At 37.9% G+C, this 13,749-nt stretch overlaps 2 protein-coding genes across 2 annotated transcripts; one reads left to right on the top strand and one right to left on the bottom strand.

Moving 5' to 3' along the window:
- Positions 1–3,374: 3,374 nt before the first annotated feature.
- Positions 3,375–9,473, bottom strand: LOC132114494 (plasmanylethanolamine desaturase 1-like). The gene is made up of 6 exons (XM_059522635.1): positions 9,225–9,473; positions 6,692–6,811; positions 6,333–6,424; positions 5,198–5,342; positions 4,891–5,103; positions 3,375–4,155 (listed from the first exon to the last, which is right to left on the bottom strand). The coding sequence occupies exons 1-6, from the start codon at positions 9,358–9,360 to the stop codon at positions 4,034–4,036; spliced, it is 828 nt and encodes a 275-aa protein (XP_059378618.1). The 5' UTR covers positions 9,361–9,473; the 3' UTR covers positions 3,375–4,033.
- A 2,170-nt stretch (positions 9,474–11,643) lies between these two features.
- On the top strand, positions 11,644–13,149 carry LOC132114495 (CCAAT/enhancer-binding protein beta-like). The gene has a single exon (XM_059522636.1). It carries the CDS (start codon positions 11,853–11,855, stop codon positions 12,681–12,683), a length of 831 nt encoding a protein of 276 aa, XP_059378619.1. The 5' UTR covers positions 11,644–11,852; the 3' UTR covers positions 12,684–13,149.
- The last annotated feature ends 600 nt before the right edge of the window (positions 13,150–13,749 follow it).

Raw genomic sequence — 13,749 nt, forward strand, 5'->3', positions numbered from 1 at the left:
GTGATTTTTAACCTCAGTGTATGAGTGTGGGTGGGTCTGCCTCTCTCATAAAGGTCATTCTGCTCTAATAAGGTACATTACTCTCTGGTCACATGACAGGCTGCACAAAAAAGCCATTTTAGCTGGTCCAGTTTTTCTGCGAAACTCTTGTCGAACGATAGCATTAACATCAATATGTAAAGTGTGCATCCACAGTGTTCGGCTAACAATAAACTTTTGACTAGTAGGCCCTTTGTGCCTCTGAGATGTATAATGATAATTTAATTATGAACAAAATATTCTGAACTCTTTTGCTGAGTGTACTTTGACCCTATTCAACAATAGCCTTCAAGACCGACAAACTTCATAATTAACACTTAATATTTGAGCTATAGTCCTTGAAGTCAGTCTTCATGTGGAACTTTGAACACTCATAATAGGACACATCGAGCATTTTACAAAGCATTTAACTTGCTGTAGCTGTTCCTTTTATATTCTTTTTGATAGCAGGTCAAATCAAAGTTAACGAATCAAAACATCACAAGCCATTGAGAACTTAAAGCTCATTTAGGCTTAGCATATGGTTTTAAATGCAGCTTTTACAATCTTAACAGTGCCCACAACATACAGCCATTGAATTTGTTATTGAACTTGCACAAAAGATCTTACAAAAAGTGGTTCCATTTCAATAAATTATTTATATAAATCTAAATCTTTAATCTGATAACAATGTTTCATGTGAAGTGTTGCAGTCTGTTCTGGTGTTAACTACCTCTATTTATTTCTCTTTTGGTTCAGTAACAATGTGAAGTCATAACAAGGATTATAACAGGTGTGTGTGTGTGTGTGTGTGTGTGTGTGTGAGAGTGTGTGTGAGAGAGAGAGAGAGAGATTGAACTTTGGAATGAAGGTGAAAGGTAAAAGAAAAAGAACAAAAAGAATGCGTCACATGAGTTCACAGTTTTCCAAATAAATGGCATCATTCTAATAAATCACCTTACAATGATTATTACCCAAAATATGAGTGGATTGTTGGATGCAAACATTTAGCTTTGAGGGTCAAGTCAAAGTTTGATGGAAATGTCCTAGTATAATATTTGCTAAAATCCCTTGAACTTGTTCTCTCCCCAGCCCTGTGTTTGATGAGTAGCTCACTCCAGAATGAAAATGAACAGAATAAAAAAAAAAACACAAATCAGGCAACACGTATTTCCAGTTCTTTATTAATTTCATTATAAATATGAATGTAATGTCAAAAGTTTTTCAAAACACAAAACAACAAAGGCATTAAGGTGTTATTTTTCAGTTTTCAACAAGCTGACCTACAAAAATGTACTGAATGTGAGACAGCAAAGGTGAATTGCAAAATCAGTCGAGATGGCGTTTTAAAGGCTTCTCCTGATAAATCAGTAAGAACAAACATTCAGTAACAAGTGTGAATTTCAAAGGTCATCAATCAAATGAGCCCTGTGAGTATGGGATTGGCTTTGCCATGTTATCTAAAGGAAAATACAATATTTTGTGCAAGTACAATGTAATTGGTTCAATATCCTCACAGCCACATACTGCTGCACTGTACATAGAAAGCAAGGAGCCTTAAAAATGTTTTTAACTCTCTGATTTTGCGAGTTTGATAATACAATCACTTGGTTAGCACAATATCAATCTCCTTTTCACACCAAATTAGTAACATTTCTTAAGCGAAATCCTACATTTCTGTGGGTTTATATAATAATTAGCGCTGCAAAACAACAAGCTTAACCAGACAAAAGCAGAATCTTGACTGCATCACCACATCACGATCAATCACAGGCTGCTCCATCTCACCTCTTCCACCATTTATCAATAGGAAATAAGTTACAAAATGTTACAGCTGGTGGGGTCCTTCACGATCAGAATATTAAAATATAAAATAAAATAAGAGAGCTTTGTAATATGATATGATAGTCCACACTGTGTGCAAAGAAAAATGTCATAATAAAAACTGAATGGAAACCAACAATACAAGTGGAGTCCAATGACAAATGTAACATTTTATTAAATCAAATGGATTAAAGCTCCAGTTCCCTGTACAGTAAAAATCGCCACTGGAGTGTCCTCTTCAAATAAACACAGATCGAACACACCACAATAGATCTATTAGCTGAGCAAAAAATAAGTTTGGCATCTTGTATCAGAATAGTCAAAAATACCACAATATTCCACTAAACAAATCTTCCTGAATTCAGAAAAGGAGGAAAATAAGATGTAACACATGAATCAGCTCTAAACGCCTCATATATGCTTTTTTACAGTTCTGGCTGACTCCATTGTAACAGTTTTACAATTCTGGACAAATGAGTTTGCACTCTAAAACACATTCTCTCACCTTCTGTAGAGCTGAGCTATCTAAACATGTACTCTATCACCATACTGGCCTATTGAAACACAACAACTGACACATTTCTGCTGACGCTAACGAGGTTTTGGCATGAATATTAACACAAGCATAAAACCTATAAGCTATGACTTGATTAGGTTGACATTTACAGTTTCTAAGTTTTGAAGGGCTGAAGGGCTGAAGATCGTAAATATTTTCACTGATCTGTGCAAACGGGGTGTTAACAGTTATTATTCTGCTAGAAAAATAATTCAACCGATTCGGGAAAATAAATGGCAACAACAAAAATGATCACAATTACATAACATTTGATATAAAATATTTTCATTTCTTCTTCCAGTTCTTTAATCTTATAAAACGACTGTTACTATGTTAACCACACACACATGATAAACACTGCCTAAACTACACTGCTTGAATAGCAACACTTTTTAAAGCGAAGTTCTTTTTTTCCTATTAGTGAAAGATTTTTTAAGATTTCTAATAATTACAAATATGACTAGTGCTGTATTAAAATATAAAGTCAAGTAAATATTTTTTTTTCTAATCCATTGTCATTGCAGCTTTATAAAAGAAAATGTGTATAACGCTCATTAAATAAGCAGTTGTAAGTCACCAAACAGCTAGATGTCGATTCTGTCATTTTCATCATGCTGTAATTGCCTTTAGCATCTCATATTATTATTAAATAAGAACTACGAGCAGTGAGAAGTAACATGCTAGCGTTAAATTGAACATTAAACTGTTAAGTAACAAATGTACGCAAACCCAAAACTCAAGCCATGGAGTGAAAGTGTTAGTTTGTGTCAGTCAGCTGGTCAAGCTTGATGAAGTTAACACAAAATAAAAATGGATACATATGAGGCCTTTTCTGAGTGTCTAATGGGTTTTGTTATCTCAGTGTTGAGCAGTGAGGACACCAATGTAGATCTCATGGCTTATTCAGACTGAAACACCTACACCTAAATATTAACCTGTGTGTGGAAATACTTGTAATATACCTGGTCAACAGCTGATCTCTGAATGTGCAAATGTGTTTCAAAAGAAAGTATTTAATATGAAAAAATGAAAGAAGTGTAAGGATGAGGCCAAGCAAAGCAAGTTTCCTGTGATTCGTCTTTTAAGGCGTACTGAAGTAAGACTGCATATGATGCTGCTCTGTCCGTTCAGACACAAGCAAACCAGATGAAGACACTTTTTCAGCCCTCTGTATCAAAGAGCCAAAAGTCATTTGTTTACTGCACTTTATGCCCAAACGAGAGAAGGGTGAGAGCAAGAGATATCAGTCCCAAAGGCCAAACCCAAGAACACAGGCCAGTGCCTTATAAACAAGCTAGTCAGCAAAGCTTTGAGGAGTTGGAGGATGAGGTGTCCAGAAAAGAGCCCACTTTGTTCAAGTATTGGCATTTTAATTCGCTTGTTTTTTGTTTGTTTTTTGCACTTTAAAAAGTCTTAAGTTGTCAGTAAGGATTTAGATGTTTGGATCTTTAGAGTGAACAGGTTGGATATTGCTTTCAATCACTCTGTCAACCCCATTTCTCTTAAATGTTTTGAAAAATTGATAGCTTTCTAATTTGGTCTTTGATATCTCGCCATTGCTCTTGTTGTTAGAGAAAGACCGTTCTCCTAAAAGCAGGTCTGAGGTAGGGGAGATGGGTTGCTGGCAGAGGAAGATTACTTGGATTTCTGAGCCCATCTGAGGTCATCTGATCTGGGTTTCTCTCCTGTCAGGCTCTGGATCAGATCTTCCAGGTTTCTCCAGAATCCCAGTTTTTCTAGCGGATAGTTCAACCAGCCTGCGCATACAAAGACATCTGGATCAATTACATATAACAGTTTAATTGACATAAATTGATAATATGTAAAAATATATAATATATAAAAGAGTTTCCATAATGAAGAAAATGTAAAATCTAGATTAACATACATGTTCAAAAATATTTTTAAAATGTAATGGATCTGAATATTTTGTGGGGTGTAACATTCAAGTAAAAAATGTTATTTTGAGCTTTCTATTTAAAACTTAACCATGATTTACACAATAATATTAAGCAGCACAACTGTTTTTTTGTTTGTTTGTTTGTTTGTTTTTTAACACTGATAATTATAAGAAATGTTTCTTAGGCACCAAATCATCATATCAGAATGATTTGAATGATGAAGGATCAAGAATCAAGAAACACTGAAGACTAGAGTAATGGCTGCTGAAAATGAAGTTTTGCTATCACAGGCATAAATTACTGTACATTTTAAAATAAAATAGGAAACATTAAGTTGTGATAATATTTTACAGCAGTACTGTTTTTAATGTATTTTTGATCAAATAAATGCAGCCTTGGTGAACACAAGACTTGCTTGAAAAAAATCGTACTAACTCCAAACTTCTGAATGATAGTGTACATAAAACAGATGATAAAAATACTGCAACAAAAAGTGTGATTAAGCGAGGAGGATACAAGCACAAACATGCATATTGTGTGTGTGTGTGTGTGTGTGTGTGTGTGTGTGTGTGTGTGTGTGTGCGCGTGTACCTGTAGTAATGCAGAAGTAGGTTTCGTGAGGTGAAACATGGTGAACTCTGTGGTGTTTCCGTGGTAAAATGATGTGACAGGCCTGAAGAAACGTCACCCAGCGTTGAAGCCCAAAATATGTGTGCGACCACTTGTGAATCTGATTTGTCAATGTAACAAAAATGGCCAAAGCAAAGACATAACAGTACCAGGGGTAGTTCCGATAGATCTCAGCTGAAGACAAAGAAAGAGAACAGCACGATATGAGAAGTTAATGTGGTTCATCATTTGTCTCTCCGATGGACAGATAATATATCTGACAATTTACCTGGTGAGAGTATCAAGAAGTTTGCGGTCATGTTTGCCAGAGGGATGATAGTCAACATACAGTTATCACCATTTGTCTCAATGAAATCATGCCGCGTTATAGCTGTTGGATCGATGTGGTGTTCTCGAAACGGACGAATGAAGGCCTGGAATGGAGGAAAAGCTCATTTAAAGAGAAATAACTGTTTGTACAATTTAATAGTTGAGAATATTTTTCTGAGATTCATATTTTCTTTAAAAGATCTTTAATGTGAAGACGTTTAATGCACAAACAAAAATCTTAAAGCCACCAATGAAAATTACAATTATTTTTTTTTTTACACAGTGTTGTAGAATTTATTATAAATGATTTATACCTGCAAATTTTTTTTTATTCATTTGCACTTGTAATCTGTAATCAAAAACGTCAACCTCTCCTCCCCGTCTCAATGACATCTAATCTCATCATGACATAAAACTCAGAAAAGGGGTTGGACTATAATGATCCAATGGAAAGGCATTTTGAAGGAGTTTGATTGACATGCGATCTAACCAATCATAATGCTGGATCCAAACAAACAAACCATACAGGATAGTTAAGCCTGGAATACACTACATGATTTTTGCCCTGATTTTCGGCAGATTTACAGTCTGGAGAAGTTGACGCTAAGCGCCGAAAGTCAGAGCCAGTCTGCAGATTTGAGTTGACAGATTTCATAGTAAATCGTGTAGTGTATGATGGTCAAAGAGCTTCAGATTATGATTCTATCCAGTCAATGTATTTTTCACTGCGCGATGGAGTGTGGCATGAGAATGCAATCGCCTAAATCGTCACGTGAACCGATAATCTCTTCCACTTTACTACTTGTTATAGCATGAAATAAACATGAATGAACATCAGAGTTATGTTGTCTCAACCGTGGAAAGAAGTCAATACACCATAGTTGACTGACATTAATCTAACACTCCTGTTTGGTTTGTGATTGGTCAGATCAACTGTCAATCAAACTCCACTTGTATATACCTCATAATAGGGAAGAAAAGACTATCTCAACTTCCATTTCAAGCTAACATTAAATGTCATATTTTATTCAATGTTATACCTTAAATTACTCTGGCAATGCTTAATAACATGTAAAAGAGTTTCACTCCTGTACCTTCCCAACAATGGGCAGATCCACTGAACCCCATGTGTCAGCACCCCAGTGGACCAAACCAGAGGCAAAGTCTGCTGTCAGGATCCCTGACACTACACACACACACACACACACACACACACAAACAGCAATCTGAGCATTAAATCAATCTCTAAATCCTATTATAAACCCAAAGGTCTTTCAGTTCCCATAAAAAAGTCATTTTTGGTAGTTGCTTGTAACACAGAGAAAAATTCTAGCAGCTTCGAGCATTCCTGAATTTTAAGAGTTTCCAAGTTGTACTTTGTAAATTCTTTGTTGCGTCGAACCATGACTTTATTAAACACTGACATGTATGTGGGTTTGTTTGTTGTACCAACCGATGCCCAGGAGGATGTACCAGGTATGTCCCAGGTGGAAGTATGTTACCAGGTAACAGAAGTTGAAGGCCATCAGGGTAAAGCAAAGAAGCACACTGATCCATTCCTGACATCTTTTTCCTGTGAGAAAGAGGTAGAGTCAAGACCTTGTAAATGGCAGCCTTGCGTCAACAGGGTACAAAAGTAAAAGAAATGCACTAAATTTGAATAAAAAAGATTTATTATATAATTTAATATAAATTCTTTACTGAAGTGTGTTAGCACACCAAACCCTTAACCATTATGCTACTGCAGATTAACCAAATAAACCCAATTTTCTTATAGAAAACTAAATCTCCCATGGTCTTCCAAGAGAACAAGTGGCTAAATATAAATCAACAATACAGCCGCATAAAGTGAATAACTATACTGGCAGCTAATATTCCAATCTAGCATCATCATCATACTGTATAGAAGCATCTATTATTTGATTAAATGTTTTTGACAGAATGAGACAGATGCATGTGCTATGAGCTTATAAGAAAGCAATGCTCTCAATGTCACATTGTTTCATTTCACAGCAACAATTATGTGCCGAGGGCACATTCACCTTTGCCCTCAATTCAGTGCAGAACCACTTTGCAGAAAATATCTGAAGTGACCAAAGAACAATATTCACCACAGCTGAAACAATCTTTGTTCCAAGGTGTCTGATTCATTCAGAGTTAATCTGATACCGAAATACTGAGTCAGAAAACACCCTGACCATGAATCACCATAGTGACTGTAAACAGGACAAGACTATAAGAGGACACTGATGTGAAGTTAGAGAAGCACTGAATTTAATTCTACCCAGAAACCCACATCGGTCCTGCTTCATTTGATATTGAACAGCAACACCCCACCCACACCAACTCCAACAAACTCAAACTCGTCACAGTTACCACACCCTCACACTGCTCTCACTGTGACATTTTGTTTCCGCTCCTGTTCTGTCTTTGTGTTCACAGAAATCATTTGTCCACTGTTCCCTGCTGGTACTGATGGAGTTCCTTCTCCTGCAGTACACTGAGATTTTCTGAGCACAATCTATTCATCTATTGTGGGCTTTGGTTTTGTGTGAACCTGTTGTGCTAATACTATAAAATACATTATTTGTTGATATTATTGATATTTTAACAGTGTCATCAGCCATTCCTATTAAGATAAAAACAGAGTCAACCCGACATGTCCTTATAGGTGCTCTCAGATAGTTTTGTTTACATATAAATGTCTCTTATATAGTATTCAATAGTGCCAGTTTAGACTTTGTACTGATTCCTATTGGCTTGGATGCATTACGTTTGTTTATTAACTGCTGCTGCTTCACATAGAGGATGTTTGTTATCTTTGTGTGTGTGTGTGTGTGTGTGTGTGTGTGTGTGTGTGTGTGTGTGTGTGTGTGGTATGACAATACTGTTATAGTGCAGTCACATTAAGCATCACATTTTGGTTTCAAAAGGAATCCACATGACTGGAAGTGTTGTGTGAAGATGAGAGATGTCCCCATGCATATTTCGCAATGGGTTCAAGCTGGTCACAAATTCACTGCGCTGACCAACAGAAAGCTAATTTGTTTAAAAGTGACTTCTGTGTTAGCTGTGGTTCATATATCACTGTAGTATTAACAACGAACAATATACATTTTGCTAATTTGAATGCGCCTTTAAAATTAACTTTACTTGTTTTGTTTACATTAAAGGAATAGTTCACCCAAAAAATGTAGTAAATAAGTTGTTTCAAACCTGTATGGGTTTCTTTCTTCTGTTGAGCGCAAAAGAAGAAGAAACTCACACAGGTTCAGAACAAGTGGAGGGTGAGTAAATAGATTTTAAATAGATTTTATTTTTATTTTTGGGTGAACTATCCCTTTGACTGTAATGTTCATGTTTTGCAAATCAGACAAAACACTTGACAAACCTGCTATATGCAGTAAACAGTATTATTTTAAGTACAGCAGTCCACTGCAATTAGCGTCACCCAAGGGACAACCCGCTCCATGTAGAAAAAGACAATTTCTTCTAGTTTGTAAGTCATTTTAATGTTATATTTTGAAATGCCTTTCATATCTCATGTCAGTATGAGACAGCTACATGTACCAGAACTATTTCTGGCACAACATTGCGTCCCTTGGGACTATAAGAGACAGATGAAAGGCATGATTAATAACCTATTTTGGTCAATTCTGCCAAGACAATAATGTTCGACTTATCAGATAATTGGCATAACTAATGGGGAGAGCGCTTTCAAACTCGTTGCCACATAAACATAACTATCCATCCTTACATGCTACAGTAATAACTGCGTCGTGTTTACCCCCGCAGAGACCCCAGACTGAATATGTATCGTTACACTTTCAAAAGACTACTCTAGATTACAGGGTGAATGTTACGGCTCCGTGACCGTGCTGGTCGGGGCTGTCAGTGGCTGGCAGTCCGTTCAGTCCCCGGTGTGGGCAGAGGCGGGTGGATACCGGCGCCGACGGGAAACGTAAAAAACCGGTTTAAAATCTCACCTGGCGAATATAACTCCGCAAGCTCTCGAGCACCTGCATGCTGTGGACCCCATCTCGCGCCGGGCTGGTCCGATCCACTTGGTTCGGATGTGTGAAAGTTTTCCGAGGACACACTTTTGCTCTCGGTGCTCGCCATATTCAGTCCGGTTCGAGCACAGCGGATGTGTTAATTCCGCATCCTGAACTCCGCGCCTGTCAGACCTTTTCCGCGTTCTTCCCTCCACCAATTGCGTTCGTCCTTCTGCAGCATTCATCCAATCAGAACACATTCCCATAACAAACATGCCGATCAATCAGAAAGCAAGACTGTGTTGGCCCCACCCGGATGCAAGAAATCGACGTAAAACTGTGGTTTGTATTGATGGTGGCATTTTTCTATTTTTTTTCTTTAGTTTTTAGACCAAGTATAATGTCACTTATACTTTATAGATGCGAAATAAATTAAATTACATTTAAATTAAATTAAATTTATGCATTTAGCAGACGCTTTTATCCAAAGCGACTTACAGTGCATTCAGGCTATCAATTTTTACCTATCATGTGTTCCATATATAAATACAATGTCTATGGAATAAATAACATATATTTTCAAGTCAAAGAATCCATGTCACACTCTTCCTTGAAACTCAAAAGAAGGCTGTAAATCTACTTCATATAGTTCATAATTTAAAATAGTGTTAAATGAATTTTAGATCGGTAGATTGTGTCAAAATTACAACTTGGCATTCATGTATGATTTTACAGTCAAGGAGGTCGAGATTTCTGACAGAGGAGAGTCTAAAAACACTAAACAGACATTTGATATGTTTTGATGTAGGATTTTCGTCGCAGGTAGGCCTACTCTTTAAAAAAATAACGAAATGTGTAGACAATAAATGTCTTCAATAAAATATGATATAATGATAAATTACACAAAATAATAATATAGTACACAATATTTAAGATAAAATTAACGTGAAAATGTATAGAATTTCACTACGTGCTGACAGCTTAATGAGTCGGTTCTTGCAAGACGTTGCACTATGATGGGGATGTTCAGGAACTGAATAAGAAAAGGAAATGTTGAGTGAGAGTATTGAAGCAGTCTGCTTCTAGACGACAACGATGGTATTCAGTTAAGCAGCTTTGTTGTGCAATCCTTCTTTTACCCACCAGATGGCAGACTAACCACATATGTTTATTGCAGCAGCCAACGCCTGCTGCCTCTGGAACATGACTATGATAATTAAATTGAAATTGAAATTAGCCTACTACTGAGGGTGCTGAGGATTAGACAATGATATTAATCAGTAATGTGAATAAACCTGATTAACTAACTTGTAACTAATGTGTGAATATAAAGTGCGAATCAAATTGCAGAATGACAGGCCTGTAGCCAATATAGGCTAAGTCAAGAAAAAACACAGCATTTTTCTTTTCACCTTTAAATGAAATGGACACTTCCAATCCTAGCAACTGATTGGTCAATACAGCATTCCAGAAATATTACATTCAGTGATATAGTAACAACTTTGACATGTTCACTCTAGCCCCTATAGAAAATCTTATTTGTGACGTGTTATATTGGGGACTATACAGTATATTCATCTTTAAGAATGACATTTAATAAATTTGCTTAAGAAACTGTTTTAATACTTAAAAATTCCTAATATTTTTAATATGTGTTAAACATAAAAAAAGAAAAGAAAGAAAAAGGCTCTTGAGGTTGTGCTATATTGTGAATACTCACAGCTAGTCACAATTGATTAACACAATAACATTAACAATATAGCACATCCTCTGGTGCCTTATTGCTTAGTTACTTCACAGCTCTCCAGAAGACTTTACTTTGACTGGTCAACTGGTCACATATTGCTGCATAATGACCACTGCACATGGCAACAGTGTATAACTGACCGCTCCCCTGATAAACATGCTTTCCTACATAGATGTACTTAGTTTACTTAAAAGTTATGTTGAATCATGTCTGTAGAGTTATGAAGAGCACATAAATGAACGAATAAATAAATACAGATTAATTTAGGCATATCATAACTTTAAATAAGGAATAATGATAGAATATGCAATTAATTCAACTTATTATCTAATTTATGTCTATTGTGTACATGTTTTATTTGTATATAAGCGTTCACACACACATATATATATATATATATATATATATATATATATATATATATATATATAATGGGTTTTTTACTCCTTTGTACTGCAAGCTTCTCTGAGACAGATTCCTTGTATGTGAAAAAATATTTGCATATTTGTATCTGTTTATGACGTGTTTATTTTCTATTGTTCTTCACTCGTGTGATCAAGGACCTGTTTTGAGTCGAGTGTCTGCGGTTAAAACCAGAAAAACGCGTCACAGAGAATCGCCGCCCCCTTTAGAACGTCTATAAACACCCCATTCCGGGGCATGGGAACTTACTCGATCTCTCCAGCGAGCGCTGGGCAGGCAACCTATCACCTACATAACTAGACAAAAGTCATCCAGTTACTTCTGACGACAGAAGACACTCGAATTTAAGCGTGAAGTTTGGCGCTGCCGTCGGTGACACTTGCGAGATTATCAGGGGAAGGCGAAACCCTGATCTCTGTCCTGCCGCAATCCGGCGGGTGTTAAGATCCATGGAAGTGGCCGGTTTTTACGAGGGGGACTACCTCGCTTTCCACAGCACTAACGCCAGCAGCAGTCCGGTCAGCGACGGCATTTGCAAGCAGCCTACGAACGGCTCCATGACGAAGCTTCATGATATTTCTGAGCACGAGAAAGCCATCGACTTCAGCATCTATTTGGACTCGCCCCACCATCTGGCCAGCCAAGACGAAGCCCGGCACCGCGCACTGGGAATCTACAGCGAGTTTCTCTCCGAGGAAAACAAGAGCAAGAGAGCAGCGTTACAGAACTACAAGAACTACATCTCGCTGACAGAGCGGGACTCGAACCAGCTGGCGTATCCGGAGCTCCAGGAGACACGCGTAGACGCCGTGTTCAGCCCGGACTATCTGGGCAGTTTTGCCAAAACTAACTGGCGACACGAAGAACCGCCAATGGATGGTTCCGCGGGCTTTGACATGCGCTCGTATCTGCAGTACCAGAACGCTCCTAGCGGCAGCCTGGGTAACATTTCCACCGCGTCCTCCTCCTGCTCTAGCCCGCCAGGTACACCTGCGCCGACAGGTAAGGGGAGATCTCCTCAGTCTGGCGGCAAAATGGCCTCTGGCGGCAAAGGGAAGAAGAGGCTGGAGAAGGACAGCGAAGAGTACAGACAGCGGCGGGAGAGGAACAATCTCGCCGTTCGCAAAAGCAGAGACAAAGCCAAAATGCGCAACATGGAGACGCAGCACAAGGTGCTCGAGCTCGCGGCCGAGAACGACCGGTTACAGAAGCGCGTGGAGCAGCTATCGCGCGAGCTGGCAACGCTGCGGAACCTGCTCTCCGCCACCGGCCAGTGCTGACGCTCTCCTGCGGTGCTTAATGACTGTCAGTGACTTTAAAGAGTGCAGAATTTACAGCAAAAGTTTTCTGTGATTCATTCAGAAACGGGCGATCGCTCGTTCAATGCGTTTACAACCGAGAAAGAAACATGAAAGTGAACTGTGCGCCTGGATTGCGCAACATCCCACCGTGTGCTCGGTATAACTCTGGTAATCTGGAAACCCTGTCACGTATTTCGTCTGTAAAGTATTTTTGTACGGGTTTTAAAGTGAGATATCTACTGTTTAATATTCTGTTATTTAAATTCCTCTCGCCATATCTGGGGCAGTGGTTGTCATGGGAAGAGTTGTACTGCAGAGGTATGATGCAACTCATTGTAACAGTATTGGAAACGCAGTAAAGTAGTCTTACAAAAATGATAACGGTACAACTGGTCTACTGCTATATACTATTTTATTGAATTAAATGATTTTTACTGTACTGAAATCCTGTGTGTCTGACCACATTTTATTACTGCTTTCAAAAACATTAGCACACACCCACCCATTCACCCACAGCTGCTGAGATTCAGTTTCCATTATGCAGTAAATACTCCTGGTTTCACTTTAGCAGACTCTTTTTTTTAAACATCAGGGCATATACGTGTGAAACTGTGCCTATGCATACATGTGAAGACATATTAATCATTTAAAGTTATTTGATGGAAATCTCCTGTTTCTTGACTGGAATTTTGGAGATCTTTTGAAATCTGTGTTCATGATTCACCATGGTACAGAGGTACAGTTATCTTAAATACACAGGTAGGGTCCACAATCCAAAGAGTTCAGCGGTCCGTTTAAATACTCTGGTTCAAGGCTAGATAAGCGCTGAACTCTCTAGTCGTCCCAAAAATGTGCAAACACATAGTTTGCTCAACAGAAATCATGTCAGGGTGAAATAAACCAAATAGTAAACAAGAACATGAAATACGGGCGTGCAAGCGTTGATGTTTTGAGTTGGTGTGATTTGAGTGAAAATTTGGATTTAGATCAGGAAAATGATGAATGATCAATATGAGGTGCGTTTAATCAATATATAAGCTCATAT

This window comes from Carassius carassius, chromosome 34, assembly GCF_963082965.1.
Source record: "Carassius carassius chromosome 34, fCarCar2.1, whole genome shotgun sequence".
Classification (NCBI taxonomy): domain Eukaryota; kingdom Metazoa; phylum Chordata; class Actinopteri; order Cypriniformes; family Cyprinidae; genus Carassius; species Carassius carassius.

What these genes read in the sequence shown, in the direction of transcription:
- LOC132114495 (XM_059522636.1), top strand. Translation starts at nt 11,853, where the DNA reads ATGGAAGTGGCCGGTTTTTACGAGGGGGACTACCTCGCTTTCCACAGC.
- LOC132114494 (XM_059522635.1), bottom strand. Translation starts at nt 9,360, where the DNA reads ATGGCGAGCACCGAGAGCAAAAGTGTGTCCTCGGAAAACTTTCACACA. An exon ending in TGCGGAGTTATATTCGCCAG is followed by an intron (nt 6,812 to 9,224) that starts GTGAGATTTTAA and finishes TCTTTCTCACAG; the next exon opens with GAAAAAGATGTCAGGAATGG. An exon ending in CTTCTTGATACTCTCACCAG is followed by an intron (nt 5,104 to 5,197) that starts GTAAATTGTCAG and finishes CTTTGTCTTCAG; the next exon opens with CTGAGATCTATCGGAACTAC.